This window comes from Tachypleus tridentatus, chromosome 2 (assembly GCF_004210375.1).
Source record: "Tachypleus tridentatus isolate NWPU-2018 chromosome 2, ASM421037v1, whole genome shotgun sequence".
NCBI classification, from domain to species: Eukaryota; Metazoa; Arthropoda; class Merostomata; order Xiphosura; family Limulidae; genus Tachypleus; species Tachypleus tridentatus.
Window position 1 is genome coordinate 113504790 of NC_134826.1, and position 20708 is coordinate 113525497.

The 20708-nt window shown below is 30.9% G+C and overlaps 1 protein-coding gene across 3 annotated transcripts in view; it reads right to left on the bottom strand.

Moving 5' to 3' along the window:
• The window catches only part of LOC143244871 (ubiquitin-protein ligase E3C), an 89683-nt gene that overhangs the window by 35542 nt on the left and 33433 nt on the right, over window positions 1-20708 (bottom strand). For all 3 annotated transcript variants that reach the window (XM_076490303.1, XM_076490304.1, XM_076490305.1), the window contains exons 10-15: window positions 19468-19613; window positions 16355-16542; window positions 15145-15231; window positions 13148-13302; window positions 12434-12648; window positions 1129-1233 (exon numbers count right to left, since the gene is read on the bottom strand). In XM_076490303.1, coding sequence (XP_076346418.1) covers window positions 1129-1233; window positions 12434-12648; window positions 13148-13302; window positions 15145-15231; window positions 16355-16542; window positions 19468-19613 — 896 coding nt within the window. The remainder of the gene's footprint in view (window positions 1-1128; window positions 1234-12433; window positions 12649-13147; window positions 13303-15144; window positions 15232-16354; window positions 16543-19467; window positions 19614-20708) is intronic.

Sequence of the window (20708 nt, forward strand, 5' to 3'; positions counted from 1 at the left end):
TATGCAAACACAAATGGGAATACACATTACACCATTCACAGATATAGACTATCAATTTATTTGTCTTTGGGTTGCTCAAACAAGTCCTTGGAACTCATCAATTTGCAGTTAATGGACTTTCAAAAATCTGTAAAGGGACAACACTGACCTCACTGTGTTGTGTAAAAACCCTCCTGCAGTGGAAAATAAGATGCAGAGGAATGATTTACAGCTAAAGATATCTCAATGCACATGAACAGTGGTGGAAGAAGGGTCAGTAAAGCCTAAGCATTCTTCTTTGTATAACTGTTGAAGATCATGAACCTCTACAACTGTTTTACTAATCTATAATAAATAATTTCACACACAACTCAGTATGAGTACATCTGTATGATTATAGAAGAGAGAATTGAAAATGTTATCCAAAAGTATGCACATTCAAAAGTGTTTGTAGGATTCCACAGCTTAACTTTTTTCACGGGCATACAAAAGCAAAGGCAAATCTTCAATAGCCGTGGTACTATTATTTCATCAGACAAAATTAAAGTAAATTAACCTATGAGAGCTTGTTTCCCTTTTTATTAGCTAAATTTTTGAATGCCTGCAATACTAAGGATGGGGTACACATATATTTGATTCAATTTTATTACTCACCAGGATTTCCATCAGCCTACCCTAAACAAAAATTATTCAAGGAAAAATTAGAATAAATTAATTTGAAAGACATTGAGCATAGTCAAATGTATAAATCAAGAGGATTTGACCTCCTCAGTCCAAAACTGTAATTAGTTCTCATGTTGGTCATGAGTTGAAGAAGCTTTGAGCTAACAGCCTGTTCTTTAGAAAAAGACAACACTCGGAGCCATTCAACGAGTTATTCAGCTGCTGCTAAAAATTGCTACTTTTCGGCAGTTTTGGGTTCCTAAATATAGTTTGCTAGCATTTTGCTTTAAAAACTTTGAATTTAAACTTAAACTGCTTTGAGAAACAATTTCAGGAAGTATTTTCTATATATAAATTGTATAAAAAAAAGGAATCAAAAATTATCTTTCTATATTCATTGAAGTATTAAGCTAAACTTAATCTATGCCATTTAGCTAACACGTTTGCAATATTTTGTTGATAGTGAAATACAAGTAATTCACATACCCTGTTTACAGGAATGCTGATATGTTTTGCTATCCAATGATTCTGTGGACAGAACTGTCGTTGAGAGTCTCGATTATAAAGCTGATGAAGTAAACCTACTGCTTCCTAAAAGAACATTAAAAAAAAAATTTAAAATCTATTAATCCCAGGAGAAAGCTACATGCATGTGTAAATAAAAGGTGGAATTCAAACAACAAGTAATAAGTCTAAACTTCATTAACTGTCTTGTCAATTCTAACATATTGAGTTACTTTTATTTCAAAGATCTTAGTAAAAAATAGAAATTTATAATGTAATTATATGTAAATCATATAACAATGTATGTATGCCTTCAGTATCAAACAGGATTCAGCTTTAAAAATAAAGGGGCTTGTTTAAAGTCACTCTTGAACTAAACTTAATTCAACTCATTCTTATATAGATATATAGTATGGACTATTTGTATTTCAACATGACTTTAATAACTATTAATAACCATCCATAGCAGAGACGAAGATTTTTTACACCCGATGGGGGGATGATTTTTCAACCACTAATGTGGACTGTTCAATTTGCAAATTGGTAATCTCTGATTACGTGAACCTGAAAGCTGTAAACATGAAGTCACAGAGTAATCTTGTTGCCACGATATTTCAAGGTTTCCATGTAGGTTTGTATAAGTGAGGTGTTGTGAACAGTTTTCAAAATGCTAATAGAATAAAGACAAATGTGTCACAAATTAACTGCCACATGAATTTATTCCTGAACACTGCACAGTATAAAAGGTGGCCATTATACTTGACAAGGTTACTAATAACTTTCATTGCATGAATTAAGTTTTCAAATATTAATAAAATTAGTAATTACCCTTGGTAAGTTTATATCTACTGAAAAACTGTTCATGTTGTTTAATAAAAATAATAAAAATAACTTTGTAAACTCTTGAAAATTACACATCAATACAATGTAGCACATAATTATTCATACTTTTCATTTAGTCCTCTAGTCTACATGTTCCCAAACAGACCTACTTTATGATGATCTGGTTATGAATTATTTCATAGGCTCTTCTATATTTATCTTGTCGACCTCATCTTTGCGAGTGTAACAAACTGCCACATGGTTGAGGCAGCACTGAGACATAGTTGACCTTAGTCACGTCTTCATCAGTCTTAATACAGAAAAGCTGTGTTCACATTTGTAGCTGGATACTGGACATACAAGCAAAGTTTTCATGAGAAGAAATACTTCACTAAATATCTGCTGGCTTGCTTCATGCATTTTACAGTAAGCATCCTTCGCACCTTTCACAGATACTGCTTTTGTTGTTCCTTTGAACATGGGCAACTGAAACTCAAGCCGTTGTGCAGAGATTTCTGGATAGAAGTTTATAACCGAGTTGTCAATCTTGCCAGATGTTAACATGTTCTCAAGTGCCAGATATTGCCTCAGGTCATTGTTGTCTGCATTGAATCTAGTGGTCACAAGTTCTATGACTGTGTCCACAAATTCAAAATATTGGCTTCTGTAGTAATCTCTAGCTGTTGCAGAATGGTGTGCTGAGCCATCACCTGTAATCCTTATAAGGGATCTGTTAATGCATGGTAGTTCAATAGGCACCAGATCTAGGTAAGTTATCTTTTCCTCAGCTTCATCAAATATCTTGTTATAATTTTCCTCTGTTCGCAATACCCGCAATTGCTCAACAGTCATTGCAGATGCTTCAATCATGCCAGATACTGTTGCTGATTTTGCTTGGAATGCACAGTTTAGTTCCTCTAATGCAGCTAATGGATGCTGAGCCATCAACAATCCTAAAATTCAGACAAAGAATCAACAATGTCACTGTAATGATCATTAGCACATGTAATTGCAGGTATGTGGAACAACCAGCATGTTGGACACTGTGGGCAGATGTATTTAACTGGACCACTGTGGCTGTCTAGCAACACAATATTTTCAAAGATTGTCTTGTATTTGCCTGACCTCTGAAGCAAGACACCAAGTTCATGTATCCACTGGATAGAATCTCAAACGCATTCACAAGCTTCAACTGCTTGTTGCATTATTAAATTAGCCTTGTGTGCTCCTCAGTGAATAAAAAAAGCTGATGGTTGCTTCTCTTTTATCTACTCATCGTACACACATTGCTTCCTGTTCGGCACCTGTAACATCTTGAGTGCCATCAAACACTAATGCAAAGATTGTACTTTGCTGCACTTTGTGTGCTATGTTCCTCAGTATTTGATGGCTGAACATCTCCATTATTTCATTCTGAGCCTGGAGTGATGTGAGTGTGGTTTTCTTTGACAAGTAGGCCATCAACTCTGGATTTTCCTCTTCCAGGAGCTTCATTAACTGCAGGAAGTTCCCCTTCGTATCAGTATGTCCACGTAATGCTAAACATTGACACAGTAAGAAATGTAAACTTCTGAATATTTTGGCTAGACTTCTTTTGCATTCTTCCTGCTGCTTCTTTTTTCCATCATGTAGCTAGATAGTCACTGGAGTTGCATCAAGTGAACCTACTGGAGATATTGCGAATCTGTGCTAAGGGGAGGATTGGTGTTCGTTAAATTTCTGTTTTGCCTTTTTCCAGTTGCAAAAACTGGTGGATATGAAGGTATACTCCACTGGCCTCTCCATTTTCCCTGTAATAAAACCTCTATTTTCCACCTTGCCACAATGAAAGCATATGACTTAAGTCTGATTGTTGAAGTGCAGCATTGGGAATTCATCAAACCACTTGCCCTGGAAGTTGATATTTTCAGATTTTGCTTTCTGTCTTGGTATTAGTCGTGCATCTGGATGAAATGGCTTTCCACACTGTATCTGTGGAGTGTCAGATTTTTCATTACTGCACAAACTTGTTTCACAACTATCTGGTGGTTTATGATGTGCAATAGTTGCACAAGCATTTTCAGACTCGTCCTCTGATGAACATGGTATTTCCTCTGTATGGCAAGTTTCTATTCCTTTGCTTGAGGTTGTTGGATTATCTGCATCTGCATTGTCACTTGTAGTACTAGTAACTGGCTTGCAGAACTGTCTAATATCAGAAAGTTTCAGACACTTGCTTGTCATAATTGAAATCTGTTTCCCAGATGACTCAACAGGCTAAAATACAGTCTTTATTGAAAAACTCTAACGTACAACGAACAAAGATAGAACAGAATGGAAGTAGGACTGAATTGTACAATGTATTTAAGTCGAACCCGCAAATCTCACAGTGACTACCAACCCGACTGACCACCTAGACATCGCTGGGACAATAATGTGTGCTAGTTACAACACAAGTAATTGCAAGTTTCTCAAAAAATACTTAAACGATCACAAATATATTATATTCCTGTTAAAGCTCATCACAAGGCAAACATGTTGAGATATAATGTCTATAAGCACGTCTATTAAATAAATACACCTAGACAAAAACTAGCAATACAATTCGAGTAGAGGCTTCAGGCTGTTGAAATCGCTCCTTTTGTGTTCTAATTATACAAGAAAATACAATATTTTTACTATCTATAATAAGAGAACATGTTCTCTTACCATAATGCACCAGCACTTTATTAGAGGGCAGTGATAATCTGAAATTTCATGGATTAATGGGGGCCACAAACACAGGTCTAATGAGCCATATTGTAAAATCGAGGCTCCGACTAAAGTGAGCAGAGGGGGGTGATGTAGGGCTCGTCTGTATTCTAGCAGCCCAAACCTATCATTTACTGTGCACTAAAGGTACACTATGGTCAGCGGCTTCGGCAACTAAGGAGAATGAGGCGGCGATAATAAAACCGGCTAACATGCATGAGAACAAATGGCATAGAAAAACTGCACAATATACACAAGATTGATGCAGCTACAAGCTACAAATGATCTGCCAGATATAGATCACACGAGTTTATGCTTGGGAGTAATATTTTCAAATTTCATGCTCTGTTCAATCAGTTGTGATGAAAATTTTACTTAACCTTACACTATGTACAAGACGTAGGTAGATTCTGTGATAGTGCTTGCCAGTCTTGCATGTATACTTAGGCCTACTGACTGATTCTTATGAACTATCGCGTAGATCGAAAAGCTTAGAAGCACGCCTATATTAAAGATGTACATTTCGGGCTACTAAAAAAGCCTACATCTAGGCCTAATTATGTAATTCGATTGGCAAGAACAAGAGAATCACAAGAACAATCACACAATTTGTAGGCCTGTGATGCAATAAAACAATTCAACGGACCAAACTGTAAAGGGAGATGATTATATGCACCATACCTCCCACCTAAAATGAAGGGGGGTGTATCCCCCACCCCCCCAGGTTCTGTGCCCCTAATCCATAGAATGGGTGGTCTTGCAGCTGCCCCAATATTTCTAAAGGAACATGTATAATTATATTACACAATTTGCATTTTCATTATTTCTGAACACACATGCAAACATCTTCAATACTTATTCCAAATAAGTAACTGATACATGAAAATATAAAAAAACTGTAAAGGGCAGTAGCTCCAGAAGCTTCCTTTAATTTTCTAACAGTTAATATTTTCAGAAATTAGTATAAATAGTCATGGTTTGCAACTTTCCGTGTTCCGACTTAAGAATCAAAATAAGATCCAAAAAACATAGAACAAAATCAACAATTGAAGAAAACCTTTGATTACTCAAATTTTGTAAAGTGAAAATAAGTGATTATTTGTACTTTCTAAAACATATGCAGATAAAACATTACATGATAATGTTGAGATTCATACATCTACACACATACTCCATTAAAATGGTTTCCATATTCTAAATGAATCTAGAGAAAACATAAGCATCTTTTAAGTGACAAGTGAAAAACTCTTTATTCTGTTAATCATATTACACAAAGTTTATGACAGTTACTTCTACGTTTTGTAACACATTACTACAAAAGCAATAGTAAATGAAATACCATAATTTTTTTCCTTTTCTGGAAAACCATAACTGTTTTACCGATTACACAATTCAAATTATAATACTGACAACAAATGAATGACAAAATTCTTATTGTATTAAAATATATACATAATCTGCTGCTAAAGGTACTATAATAGCTTCAAAATCATACACACCACAATTCTGATTGAAAACTATTATGAATATAAAAAGTTTACAAAAAAAACTCCATAAAAGAGTGTTGATCAAAAGATCTAATGATAGCTACTGAAAGTTTTGGTAAATATATACATATGACATGATAGGTTTATCCAGTTATTGCAGTTCATTCACTTTGTACACAGTAAACTGTCAGATCAAAATGATAGGCTGCGGAAAAGTAGATATGTATGTTCTAATTTCAAAGATAGATTTTCAAACTTTTTCTACCCTTTCCAAAAAACTTCTTATAGAGGAGTTTGTTTTGCTGTTCAAAGGTAGGCTATCCTTCAAACAGTATATACTATCAAAAAAGACAAATTTGGCCTAAAATTATTTGTTTTCATGTGATTATGAGACTGGAATTGTGTTGGATATAATAATATATACTAGGTCAGAGACTGAAATGCCTAGGAATAACCCATGTGGATTCTCTGGGGCTGTCAAAGAAATTTATAACATGAAGGGCCATCTTCTTCATACAGGTAACTTTTATACAAGTCTTAAATTATCATGTTATTTACATTAAAAGAAAACTGAATCTTGTGCAACAGCAAAATATATATATATATTTTCCAAGTTTTGAGATAAAATTGTTCCATGGTGAAAGTTAGAAACAGAAATGTGGAAGTCTGTTGGAACACAGATGGTGTAACAAATGTGATGTGTACATGCTCACTACTTTTCAGAGAGAAAATATAGACAACAGTGAAAAAATCAGTTATAAAACTAATGAACCAGTAAGGAAACCTGATGTTGTATTAGACCATACTCGTGTTTGATCGACAAAGCATATATGCAAATAACTACAGTGGAATGTGTAAGAAAATCTGTAAAATGCCACAAAAAATACTTATTTCACATGATTGATATTGTGATGCAAAATACATATAACCTGAAACTAGTAAATATAAGAAATTATGCATTAGCATTTAAAAACTTCAACAGAAAAGTAACTAGCCAACTACTTGAAAAATATGATACACTAACAGAGAAATGACATGAACAACAATCAATCCAAAATATACATAGACTACTACTTATCATAAATTTTATAGAAAGACATTTTCCAGCACATGTGCCTCCAACAGGAACAAGAAAAACAAAGGCAACATATATGCTATATACATGCAAATACCAAACAATGAAACAATGGAGAAAATACTTAACATGGTGTCCTCAGTGTAAAGCAGGTCTATGATTGGAGGATTGCTTTCAGAAAAAAACTATTAAGTCATAGTAAGTACATAAATTATATCACACACAGATACATGCACAGTCTTTTCAACATATGTAAAAAATAATTTAAAATGTCACACATTTCACCAATATTTTTTTGTGGCCTCGACAATATATGTGAAAACACATTTGCCTAATGAAAGGGTTAATTATCACTGCTCTCTACACACGACTGCATCTGTGGATGTGATTAACCTTTCACAAAAAAGGTTAGAGTGTGCATGTTACAACGTTTACAGTTTAAATTACTTTATTACTAATGTTTATGAATAAACTTGCCATCATAATGAAGTTAATAAATCAAATTCTGAGTTTTATGTTCTTAATTTTATAATGAAATACACTGCTGGCCAAAATCTTAAGGCCAATAAAGATAAAGAAAAAATATGCATTTTTGCATTGTTAGACTCAACCACTTATTTGAGTGGAGCTTCGAAAGATGAAAATAAGAAAAGGAAAAATAAAAATAAAAAACTTTTTTAGAATTTAATAGGGAAAATGTAAACACTATGAAATTAGCCTAAATACTAGCTGGTCAAAAGTTTAAGACCATACTGAAACGAAGTGTTAATCGGTAAATGTGTAACAAAATTTAGTCATTTGTGTTCAAGCATTGTCAACATCTCCCACTGACATCTCTTGTGTTACCTTGGGTAAAAACATGGCAAAGGGTTAAAGAGTTGACAGAGTTTGAACGTGGCAGAACTGTTGAGCTGCAAAAGCAAGGTTTCTCTCAATGTGCCATTGCAAATTTCTTAAACGACCCTGAGGGATACAGAATGAGAATCTCAAGTGGTTGAACCAAGAAAATTTCGCTGGCGTTGAGCAGGAGGATTTGATGGGTTGTCCAGCAAGACACCAGCCAATCGTCGAACCAGATTTAAGGCCCTTACATATGTAGAATGCAGCTCAAGAACAATAAGATGACATCTACGAGAGAAAGGCTTTAAAAACTGTAAACATATTCAAAGGCCACACCTCCTTCATACCATGAAACAGCTCAGTTAAAATTTGCTGAGAAGCATCAAACATGGGACATAAAAGTGGACGAAGATTTTGTTCTCTGATGAGAAAAAGTTTAACCTAGATGGTTCAGATGGCTTCCAATGTTATTGGCATGATAAGGATCTCCCACCAGAAACATTTCCTACATGACACAGTGGAGGAGGTTCTATCATGATCTGGGGTGGTTTCTTCTTCCATGGAACAATGGAGTTTCAGGTTATACAGGGGCATCAAACAGTAGCTGGCTACATTGGCATGTTGGAGAGAGCATCTTTATTGACTGAAGGCCCTCGCTTGTGTGGAAATGACTGGATCTTTCAGCAGGACAATGTTATAATCCACAACGCTTGCAGGACAAAGGACGTTTTCATGGCAAATAACATGATTATTTTGGACCATCCAGCATGCTCGCCAGAACTGAGCCCCATTGAAAATGTTTGGGGGTGGATGGCAAGGGAATTCTATAAAAATGGACATCAATTCTAAACAGTGCATGATCTTTGTGAAGCCATCTTCCCCACTTGGAATTAAATTCCAGCCAGCCTTTTGCAAATGCTAATATCAACCATGCCAAAGCGAATGTTTGAAGTTATTTGCAATGGCAGCCATGCAACTCACTACTGAGACCTCTTGTTTGGCATTTCCTACCCTGTTTAGGACTTCTTTTTGCTGTGGTCTTCAACTTTTGATCAGCTAGTATTTAGGCTAATTTCATAGTGTTCACATTCTTCCTATTAAATACTGAAAACGTTTGTTATTTTTATTTTCCCTTTTCTTATTTTCATCTTTCGAAGCTCTACTCAAGTTAAGTGGTAGTCTAACAATGCAAAATGCATATTTTTTCTTTATATTCATTGGCCTTAAGATTTTGGCCACCAGTGTATTTTAAAACATCCTCAATCTTCCCAGTACAAGATTTATGACATTTGATCTGTAGATCTCTCTTCTTTCATTTCTTAAGCACCCCTCTGAGAAGAAATTTAATATGAATTATTTATTATATAGATATTATTCAAGTAAAGTATAATTTGTATAGCCTTCAATCTTATTTGCTTACAAAGCCAAAACTAAAAACTCAGACCCACTTTCTACACCTACCTATCTTCTCTTTATAAATTGCATTTATAACTAACAAAAACTAAAATGTTAATCTTTTAAATAACATATTATATTATGTTGTTTTCTGTACAGAAATTCTACACTTTATTCTCATGGGAATCAAAGTGACAAGTTTAGTTGAATTTCTAAGGCCAGAAAAATTATGATAATTACAGGAGATTGTTTGCTTTTTGCTTCTTATTATATTGTGTTCTTAGTGCATTAATATATGTTATATATTACAATTTAAAATAGCCTGAAACTGTATTAAATATTTTAAAATTAGAAGTTAATCAAATATCAATATATATAAAATTTATAATATTTGCCAACAACAATGATACACAGTTATCTTTCTTAATACAAATATATTTTAATACACAAACAACAATAAAATTTATAAAAATGGTTATTACAAATAATGGTTTATATACAAAAGCTAGCTCGCTCTGCATCAAATTTTCCACCAATGAAATTATATACAGTTTTGGTAAAACATACTAATGTCTGATGTGAATCCACTGAAGTTAAATGGTTTGTAATGTTCAAAATCTATAAATGTTCCTGGTCAAACATCTAAAGTTCCTGAGTAATAAGCATTAATCTCAATTGTAGCTTCCAAGGTTTATTATATAACAACTGCATCAAAACAATAAAATATAGTGTCTTAGTGTGTCATGCTAGTTAAATTTATGAGCATAAAGAGAGTTTCTGGAAATTTTAGCCCATGCAACAATACTGACGATACACTAGTGTCTATGTGCACACAAATTGTTGATTCTTACATTCAAGAATATTCTACAACTTTAGTGAAATGTGTATTGAAAAATTCATGCCTTTTCAAAGTACAAGTTACATTTCTAAGTATAAATTTAACTTGAACATACATCGTTAAATTAGATATATAATAATAAATTCATCACAGTAAATATTTATTATAGTTGTGCCATTTGTACAAAAAAGTAGGTTTAAGTGTCATTAACAGTCAACATTAAAAAACAGAAGTCCTAACTAAGTACTACATTTCTTGTTTTTTATGCATATTCTTTATATTTATAAATCAAGTAAAATGTAAGAATGAAAAACTTTAGGTTAAATTTATTCAAATAAAAAATATAAAAGTTTCTCCCGAGATCTGGCTGCAGGCAACACATGCATTATCTAACTGAAAAAGTAATGTGAGATGCACATTTGCCATATGACTTATGACGTGTGTGGCAGAATTAGTTAAACATGGTTAAAATGGTAATAAAATAACAAATTTAATTATAAACAGACATATACTATTACAAGTTATAGACCATTTAGGACAAATAATCATGGCTTCTTATTACAATTTTCAGTCACTCTAGAAAAAAAATAAAAGTAAATTAGATTTTTTCCTAATTTTTTTCTATAGTGGTTACCAGGTCAGTCAAATCTACTGACCCTGACAGAGTTACATGATAGAAAATGAGATAAAATATAAAGTTTTTATGGGAAAAAAGATTTTTGTTTATAAAATTTAACTGTTGACAAAAAATAAATTAAAATTTTCAGAAGTTTTTTAATCTTATAAAATTTATTTTGCACTCAAATTCAACACAATGACTTCATGTTATTACAATAAAAGTTTAAGAAAAAATATTTTGTTCAAATTCTGATTTTTTATATATGAAAATGTTTTAATGTTTACTGAAAGTTTGCTAAAAAGGTAAATATATATTTAAAACTTTCAATGATAGTATGTATACCACGATGGTTAAATAGTGGTTAGAAGGTGGCACAAAATGCACAAGACAGTTGTGAAGGGGTTAAGAATTCCCCTTTTTTTTCCCAGTTTCTTTTAAGCCTGATTCACTCAGGTTACCCAGTACCTCAGAAGTTACATTTTTTTGTATTCTTCAAAAGAACTAAACATGTATATGGAAGAAAAAATATTTTGGTAGCATCTAAAATCAATAAGTTAATCTAAAATAACATTTAAACAGAAGGTTTCTCACAAATTTGTTTTTTATTTATTTGAAAGAAAAGCATACTAGTTGCATTCAAAATATTTACAATCTCTTCCTGCTTCATAAACTTTTTGTGTAACCTAATACAGACATTAGTTCCAAACTTTCAAACTATATTAATAGGACTTTATTATATTCCAAAATGTTTTATTCTTTCGTATTCTCTGAAAAAAAATATATATATATTCAAATACTCAACTGTGAGTGTTGAGTAAGGTGCAGCAACAAGTTTCAGATGTCAATTAAAAAATTTAACAACAGATTGACAACTTAACAGTATGACTTTTAGCAAGTTTTAAATTTAGTATGCCTTTTTTTTTGGTAAAATTTATTTTTGAATTTGGGATAGGGTACATTACTTGGCTTTGCTTCAGTTTTCACTTTCTGATGATAATTTTAACTTTACAAAGCAGTATGCTAACTTCAAGATTTATATTTGGCATATTCAACAAAATTATTAAGAACAAATGGATTTCAAACTTCACAATTCAAACATAACAAGTCTTACAAAATTCTATCCTTAATAATCAATAAAGAAAAGAACTGAAGGATGTACCATTCAAAATTCAAAAGCTTAACTGCCCTAAACATCTTAGAAGTAATAAAGTTACTAAGTAAGTTTCCATTCTTTCAGAAAAACTACTTACTGCAAAGACTTACAAATCATACTTTAAACAATTAATGCCAATGTTTAAGAAAATTATTTTACAAGAACTCAAAGTAAAATCTTTGACTACTGAATCCACACTTCCATTAAATTTAGTCCACATATGTTGCAAGTCAAACCTTAAACAAATGAAGTCAAATTTCATTTTCTATAAATTATAAATCATATGGTAATTACCACATTTTCTATTCATAAGAAATAAAAATCATACCTTACACAAGTGAAGCCAAGCTTTGACTAAAAGGTGGGTATTCACAGAGCATTCTTCAGAAACGCTTTGTACAACATGTTTGTACTGCTCATTAACAGAAGGCTTTGTATCTGGATAAGCGAGTTCTATCAACCCAAGACAAACATCTCGTAATGCCAATGACAAGCTGACAAGTTCAGAGAGACTGAATGGCATTCTTGTGACACTACTTCCATCTGAAATACATTCAGTATTTGTTTTCACAAAATTAATACAATTTTAAAATTTGCAAAATTAAAATATACATATTCATTATTATGATTGTCTAGTGATCATGTTAAATATTAATTTAAAAAACATACTCAAACTACTCATATCAAAAATTAAATATAAACATAAAATAATACATCTATAAATTGAACAAAGTGATATATAGAAAAGTTACTGAGAAATCTAATATAAAAAGTATTTCATGAGATCAAATATAGATAGACTACCACTGTTTTAAAATGAATAATTAATCAGCAATAAAAAATGTTTTTAACAGACTTGTCTTTGCTTAATAAAGAGGAAAAAAAAATTGAAAATTAAATTTACTCATGATGACATTTTGTATACAAATATGTACTTTGTTATCGTTAATTTGTTTAGCATCACTACTAATAAGTATATGTATTAAGATTAAAGGTAAGAATCCAAAAGATGTTCAAATGTTTGTCTTTCCATCAAACTAACCTATTTCATCTTCATAAAATTCTACTTCATGAAGTGTAGGCATTAAATGGCTAAATAATGCACAAAATACAGTCAGCTGAGGAAGAAATATTTCCATGTATGGCTGGGATAATGCAAGACCACGAGATAACAGCTGTAGAATGGGAGTGGGAGAACTACAAAACAAATCATCACATAAATCTAGATATAAAAACATTTTACTTAGAATAAGCTATTTTTCCTTTTGGAAAAGAACAAGGATAAATCCATTCCTTTGTGCTAATATATATTGTATATTAGCACAAAGGAATATAATTATTCAATTCATAGAGCTCAAAAACAGAAAACAAATACCAATTGCATATCACTATCATACATGTAGAAAGTCTGACTACCATTCTTTCTCTGTCCATCTAAAAAAAAAGTATATATACACACACACACACATACAAACACATTTTTGAGATCTACATTTAAATCACAAAATATGATGTAACATCATGGCATCAGCATTAAATAATTTATGATACAGAAGGTGAAAGTAATATATAATTATGAATATTTGCATAAGAAAACTATACAATGGTACATATTTAAGCAAAAATGTAACCACTGTTGTTTTTTTTAACTACACCTCTCTAACATATACTTTACATGTTTGAATGAACTAGTTTAGAGTGACTTTCTTTTCTAAAATTTTTAATTACAGTACAAAGCATATTTCAACATACTGTTCCTTCTAATGGTTGTTAGTTTATTCTACTCTCCTCTGTTGAATCAAGCAGATAAGACAAAGTATCAATGCTTTTAATTAGAAGATTATTAATAAGCAGTCTGACATCTAAGTAAAATTGCAGAGATGCAAACTGAATACTACCACTGAATTTATTCTCTTTCAACCCTTTTCAGGCTTGGGAGAGAACTTCTGTTGCTAAGTTTTCCTTTTCACAGCAGAAATGCTGTACCTGATTTTATGACACTTGGCACAAACTTAAGCTTTATCTAAATTTGGCTTTAAAAATTATATATAATTTGATCCAGTATTTTTATCATTTGTTAGGCTGTGAAATTTCCAAAGCTTAGTTATTAGACACTCTTGAAAGGCATTAAAAATACTTCCTTTAACCTTATATATTTTTATTTGTCAAAAACTTAAATTTATATACATAATCAATTTTAACATGAATAATATAAATAAGCACATTTCTTTTCATAACTTATTTTACAAACTACAATGGTCCTTCTTCTGGCTAACAGCTCACTAAAGGTCTATCAGTGACTCATAACCTGCCCTTTAACAATGATGGCATTACATTTATCATGATAGGTGACAATGTTTTTGCTAAAAACATTCTAAGTCAAGATCAAGTTGTATTAATAAAAACCTGAATAAAAGAATACCATGAGAGAAACATGATATAACTAATTGGATTACAAAATGACAAAATATGAGCTGAAATATTTGTGTTAAAAACTGTTGGAAAAGTTAGAACTATTATTTTTATTTAAATTTTAAAATTTTATATGCATGTGTGGTCTCAATATTTGAAAGCTGTTTAAAGGTTGTGATAGGGTTAAGTTAAAATGAGGTTATATTAAAAAATATTTATTGTTGTATTTCAGTTAATGGAAACAGAATTTCATACTTCTAAAACAAGACTGGAAAATATTTTTCAATTGAATAATGATTACAAATTTTCAATATCACATTAACATACATTTCTTCCATAATACCAAATATCTTTGTAATATAAAAATATAAAATACATATAAAACAAACTCAGACATCTGAAACATTTTTTGATAATGATCAAGCCCAGGTTCATGTTCCAGCTCAGCTTTTAAAAGATGAAAAAATATATGATGTGTGTTGTTTCAGGAAGAAAAAATAACTACCTTTCTGATTTTTAAAACATTAGGCACAAATTTCTCCTATTATTTCTAGAATTTACAAAAGTTTAAAAATGACAAAGAACATGCAATTCAGTGCAAAATAATGTAAAAAAATCACTACTTACTCAAACACAGAAGGTACACTGGAGGTCACAACTGATTCCCACAAGTGTCGCAAAAATCCTGGATTAAAGGCTAATGTATATAACAGCCTACAATATAAACCACAAGTCATTTCAATCTTAACTTATCAACCTGACTTCAATTAATTGTGCTAGATCTTTAAACTATTTATTAATTAACAAAAGTTTATTAATTATAGTAGTTTATGTACACATTTCAAAATCTTAGAATTCTTTGCTGTCATTATCATTGAAAAAACTGAGTTTAAAGGCCTGATAAAAAGCATTTTTGTTTTTCTTTTAGTGTACCAAAGTATAAACTGTATAAAAACTGTTTTCTATGTTGTGGGTTTTAACTTTATAAAATCTAAATAAGATCAAATATTAATAATGGTCCTTACGTATATTTGAAATCAAAAGAATAAAAACAAAGTTTTCACACCAAAAAAGATAAGATTACCCTGAAAATATCAAAGAGGAGCTTTATAGCAAAGAAAGAAAAAGTATACTTTGTCATTTGATTTAGCTTGTAAGTTAATGCACTGCAATAAATTGCAGAAATAGAAATTACAATCTTTAGAAGTCATGAATTGTCATACACTTAACATTAACTGATGCATTATATTCATTACAATTTTTTTTAACCTATGCACATGGAAATACTGTATGAGTTAGAATCAAAATAAAAAAAGTAGACTGATATCAATCTCAACAGGCTTAGCCTTTATCAGCACACCTTTGAAAAGTTGCACTGTGGAACACCTGAGGTCAAACTGGATCCCAATACAAAATTGGGTTGAAATTCCTAAAACCAATTGCATTATTACAGCTTTTATAGCACTCAATATTTCAAATCTCAAAGTTTAATGATATTTGTTACCTACACCTGTTACATGTAATTTATTGCTCTTATCTGTGGTAGTCTGAAATGATTCATTTCTGTTTCTAAAATCATTTTAATTTACATATTTTTATTGCATTAGATTTATGGCACATATCTGCTTAGTTTCATATTCTGGATGTTTTATTAGAAAGCTTGTTCAGAGGTATATTCCAACTCCACACTTGCTAGTACTCATCAATACTTTTGTAATAGATTAGTTTGGAAGTAATGTATGATTTTATTTTCTATATGGTAAAGTCAAATTAATAAAGTACTCCATGAGGTTTTAAAATACAATTAATGATTTATCAGTAAATAAATTGGGATTACCTAAACTTATGAATTGCTAGTTTATGGGACGAAAGTAGTACATGGCACACACGACACAAAGGTACCAAAAACTCCTGAGTGCAGCTTTGCAGTTCAGCATCATGGATCAGCACTTGGACATGTTCAGGCTGATTCAACATAGCTATTGAGTCTTCTGCAATTTTCTTTAGCTTTTCTGAATCTTGGTTCTAAATAATACAGAAAATAAAACTACTGTTGTACATAATTCCATCAATATTTCAAAAATATTTTATTTCTTGGCTTTAACCTCTGTGTGGGTTTATTTAATATTAAAACTAAAACTTATAAAATTATAACTTATGTTTCAATAGCAGACATGACTAGTAAGTAAAAAAATAAGTGCTATCAGAACATGATCAACATATACATCAGAAGGTTTACAGCAATTTTTTTATGACACTGTAAAGAACATTTTCATTCATAAGTAACATTAATTATTGCATCAGAGAAAAAAGAAAACATACTATCATTGCTTAAAGCAGTTTAAGCCTTGGTAAGTGACATTATTTAAAAGATCAGGAGGTAAGCAAACCCTATAAAAGTAGCAAAATGAATGTTTCATCATGAAATGTGAGAAGAAAAAAAACAAGAAGAATATAATAGTGAAATAGCTTTACAAAAATGTAGCAGTATACCTTAAAATGTACAGTAAGAAAAGAAGCAGTAATCACTAACAATTCATAATGAACCCTCTTTATGTAAAGACTCCTTGAAAATAATATTCATTTGAAAGTAATGTTTTTTGTAATCATCTCTGTAGGAACAAGTTTATTTCATATAAAATCATATTTAGAAAGCACTTTTAAGATTTTGATAATTTGTTATAAATATACAAGATGTTGTAATCTTCTATTTTCTGCAAACTCATTTTTATGAAATAATTTGGAGTTCTTTTTGGTTATCTAATTTTAAAGAACCTGTGTAAGGACAGTGAAGCTCTAAAGGATTCATTTATTAATATGTTATTTAATTATTATGCTAATAAAAGTTTATTCTGCTTACTTTTTTGTTTCACTATGTAAACATATAATTTGCATACATACTTACTATTTTCTTAAAAGATTACTAAATTTTCCACTTTGAAAACTTAGAAAATCAAACAAAGAAACTAAATAGAATCAGTGAGATGTTAAATGAAAACACTTAATAACAGTAATCTGTAAACTGTACCATTCCATCTAATGACTTAAATTTAAATTACAAATTATGATAATACACAATATTTTCATTTTGTTTCTGAGCAAATATTTATGTTCTGATCATGAAAAACATTACCTAATGAAATTAAAAAAATATATTAATAAAGTTTTATAGGTAATAATTTTGGCATCCTTCTAGCAATAACGTCCAGAAGACAACAAAACTAGAAAATATTGGAGGACACCATTGAAGTGGGATTCCACATATAACAATTATTTGTCAACAGCACTTTATAAAAACAGTTGATTTAATGAATTAACAGATGTTTTCAGACAGCTTATGAACTCTATAGGTTTATTCAATTTTTTTTTCTAAACAGCATTGAAGTGGACCGACTTTGTGGGTAGAAGTTAAATAATTTACCTGGATTGACAAAAAACAAAAAAAGCAACAGTTTAGGAAAAAGTATTTTACTGTGAATACATTCAGATAATTAGTTCAAATATAAGTAGTATTATGGTGTAAGTTTTCCAGAAAAAAAAACAACAAGTAAGGAATGTATGACATTAATTACACTAATTTTTTTCATGAATTAAAATGTGTTATAGATACAAGCTTTTACAGGTTTCTTTGTTCTCTGTTTCTACAAGTGAAGGGTCTTTTATGATATTATGAAACCCCTTGAAATTATTTAATTTCTTTATACAAGGGTATATAAGGCATCTTTGTTTGATGATCCACTGAATAAAGGAGTTGTAACCTCCTGCTGGATCTGCCTGATTTATATTAGTAAAGTTAAGTAAAACATAAATAAGGAAGTTGGAGGGGTAGGTATTACCCCTGGTAGGTAACTCTGTACCAGTTTCATGCAATTTAATTCAACAAGTATTACCACCATGAAAACAAAAAGGACTGTTGGTCAGAATAAATATGGACTAATCACACTCTGATAAAATAAAACACTTAAACATTTAACATATTTACATGCACAAGACTCCCTCGAATTATAACCAGCTCGAGCTAGTTCTGAAACAATAAACAGGAAAAAAATTGGATTGTAATCAAATGTACTGAAACACAGCACAACAAGAGTGAGTCATTTTAATTACTGATTTTTCAGTTTGTATGTTTTCTTCTGCAATTTGTTCCATCTGTACTGTTAAATGTAACTATATCAATTATTTCCATATATTTTCAGGCTTTTTATTTTTAACACAGTCTTCAAAGGTTTAATAACTTTCTAGAAAACTAATAAAATACTCCATAACTATAAACTACAATAAACTAATATACAAGAAACAACAGAAATTACTTTGATCAGGTATTATGATGGTAAAATCTAAAAATACAATAATTTCCCAAAAATGATGCACAACACCAAGAATCAATACAAATCTATATATGTAAAATATACATGTAAAAACGGCTCGTTTGGGTTGAGTAAATTTTTTATGTAGAGTAGCGAACAACATTTCAACCTTCTTCAGTCATCGTCAGGTTCACAAAGAAAGAAAGAGGTAACTGACTGGAAGCTGACCACATGTTTGAAAGGGGTTGTGTAACTGAGTGTCAAAATGTAGAAAGCATGCTTAGATGTTTGAATATATAATTTTATATCATTTATTTTATTATTATTTATTATATTATTTTCTAATATAGGTATAAAGGTGTTCCTTTGTATTGGTTTATTTTGGGCTTGAGTTGTATAAGTGAGGCTTCTTTAATTTTGCATTTGTTTATGTTTGTTTCTTTATTTAGTATTTGAGTGTTTTCTATGGTTATGTTGTGTTTATTTGACTAGCAATGTTCAAAAACGTGTGAAGATGACTTATGTTCTTTGAATCTGGTTTCCATTTTTCTACTTATTTCTCCAATATAGAAGTCGTGGCAGTTATCACATTGTATTTTATAAATAATGTAAAAAAAAAAAGTGTAAAACTCAAAAACATTACCTGTACATCTTCCATTACAAAGTCTTCTAAGCTATCTCTTTCATCAGAAGATATCTCAACCACTGATCCCAAAAATGGGGGCAAAGCTGTTATCAAGTGCTGAAGAACAGCCAGGTAGCACACAACAACTGAACTGCTGAGACTAGCTGTCAAAACAAATTATGTGCAACAAGATTAGCATATCAGTAAATTAAACTAACTGTGAGATTCTAAAGATACGACTTAACAACTGAGGATGTTGAAAGTCACAGTAATGTTAACATTAACACACAGTACAATACTGATCATAATAAGTATAATAACTTACAGTAGCTACACATTCTATACTCCCACACACAACTTAAATATGTTACCTCCAAGATTTAAAATTTCCAAGACATTAAAAACTACAATAATATCAAAACACATGGTTGTGTTGTGTAGCCAAAACAACCTGCAGGACACACTTTGAATTATTAACAGGAGTACAGGCAAGAAAGGGACTGAACATGCAACATAATAGAATGAAATAAAAACTGGCAGACAAACTTGTAGCTAGCTATACTTAAAGTTAACCTTTAAGTTGCACACTCAATTCTTTTTAGCCAAACATTGTTTCAAACCAAAGATATTTCTTATTAGATCAATAATAACATGGAATACAAAACTAAAAGCTGTATAATAATAAACAGTAGTTTCACATTCTATACTTTACATGTAATCAAAAGATGCTACCTTCAAGAACAAGAGATTCCTCCCAATATTTCTATATAATTAAAATTCATTTAAGTAGATTGAGTAAATTAGATAAATGTATAGAAACATTATAGTTGAATTAACAAATACATCAGGTAACTTAATATAAAAATAGAGTGCCTACGTACCATTCAATGACTACGGAAACATGAACGATTGTTCATCTTAATTTACGTATTCAGGTATTTTGCCACAAATAGGACTATAATTGTACATCTCTAAACTAATCACTGTGTTTCTATATATGATTTTAAATGCACGTGTAATAAAAAGTATTAGGTGTGCATATTTTATTCATGTCTCATATTACACTGCACAACAATTTTTTTGAAAATTTTTGCTGATTGTGACAGGTATCTGATGTGTATGCAAATATAGTTTTGGTTTTGCTTCATCACACAGGAACTCTGAGAAATAGACAGTTAACTGTTTACCAGCTATAACACACTTAATTGCGTTCATGTTTCTAATATGCTATTAAGTTCAACATAAAAGTTTTGCTCCTG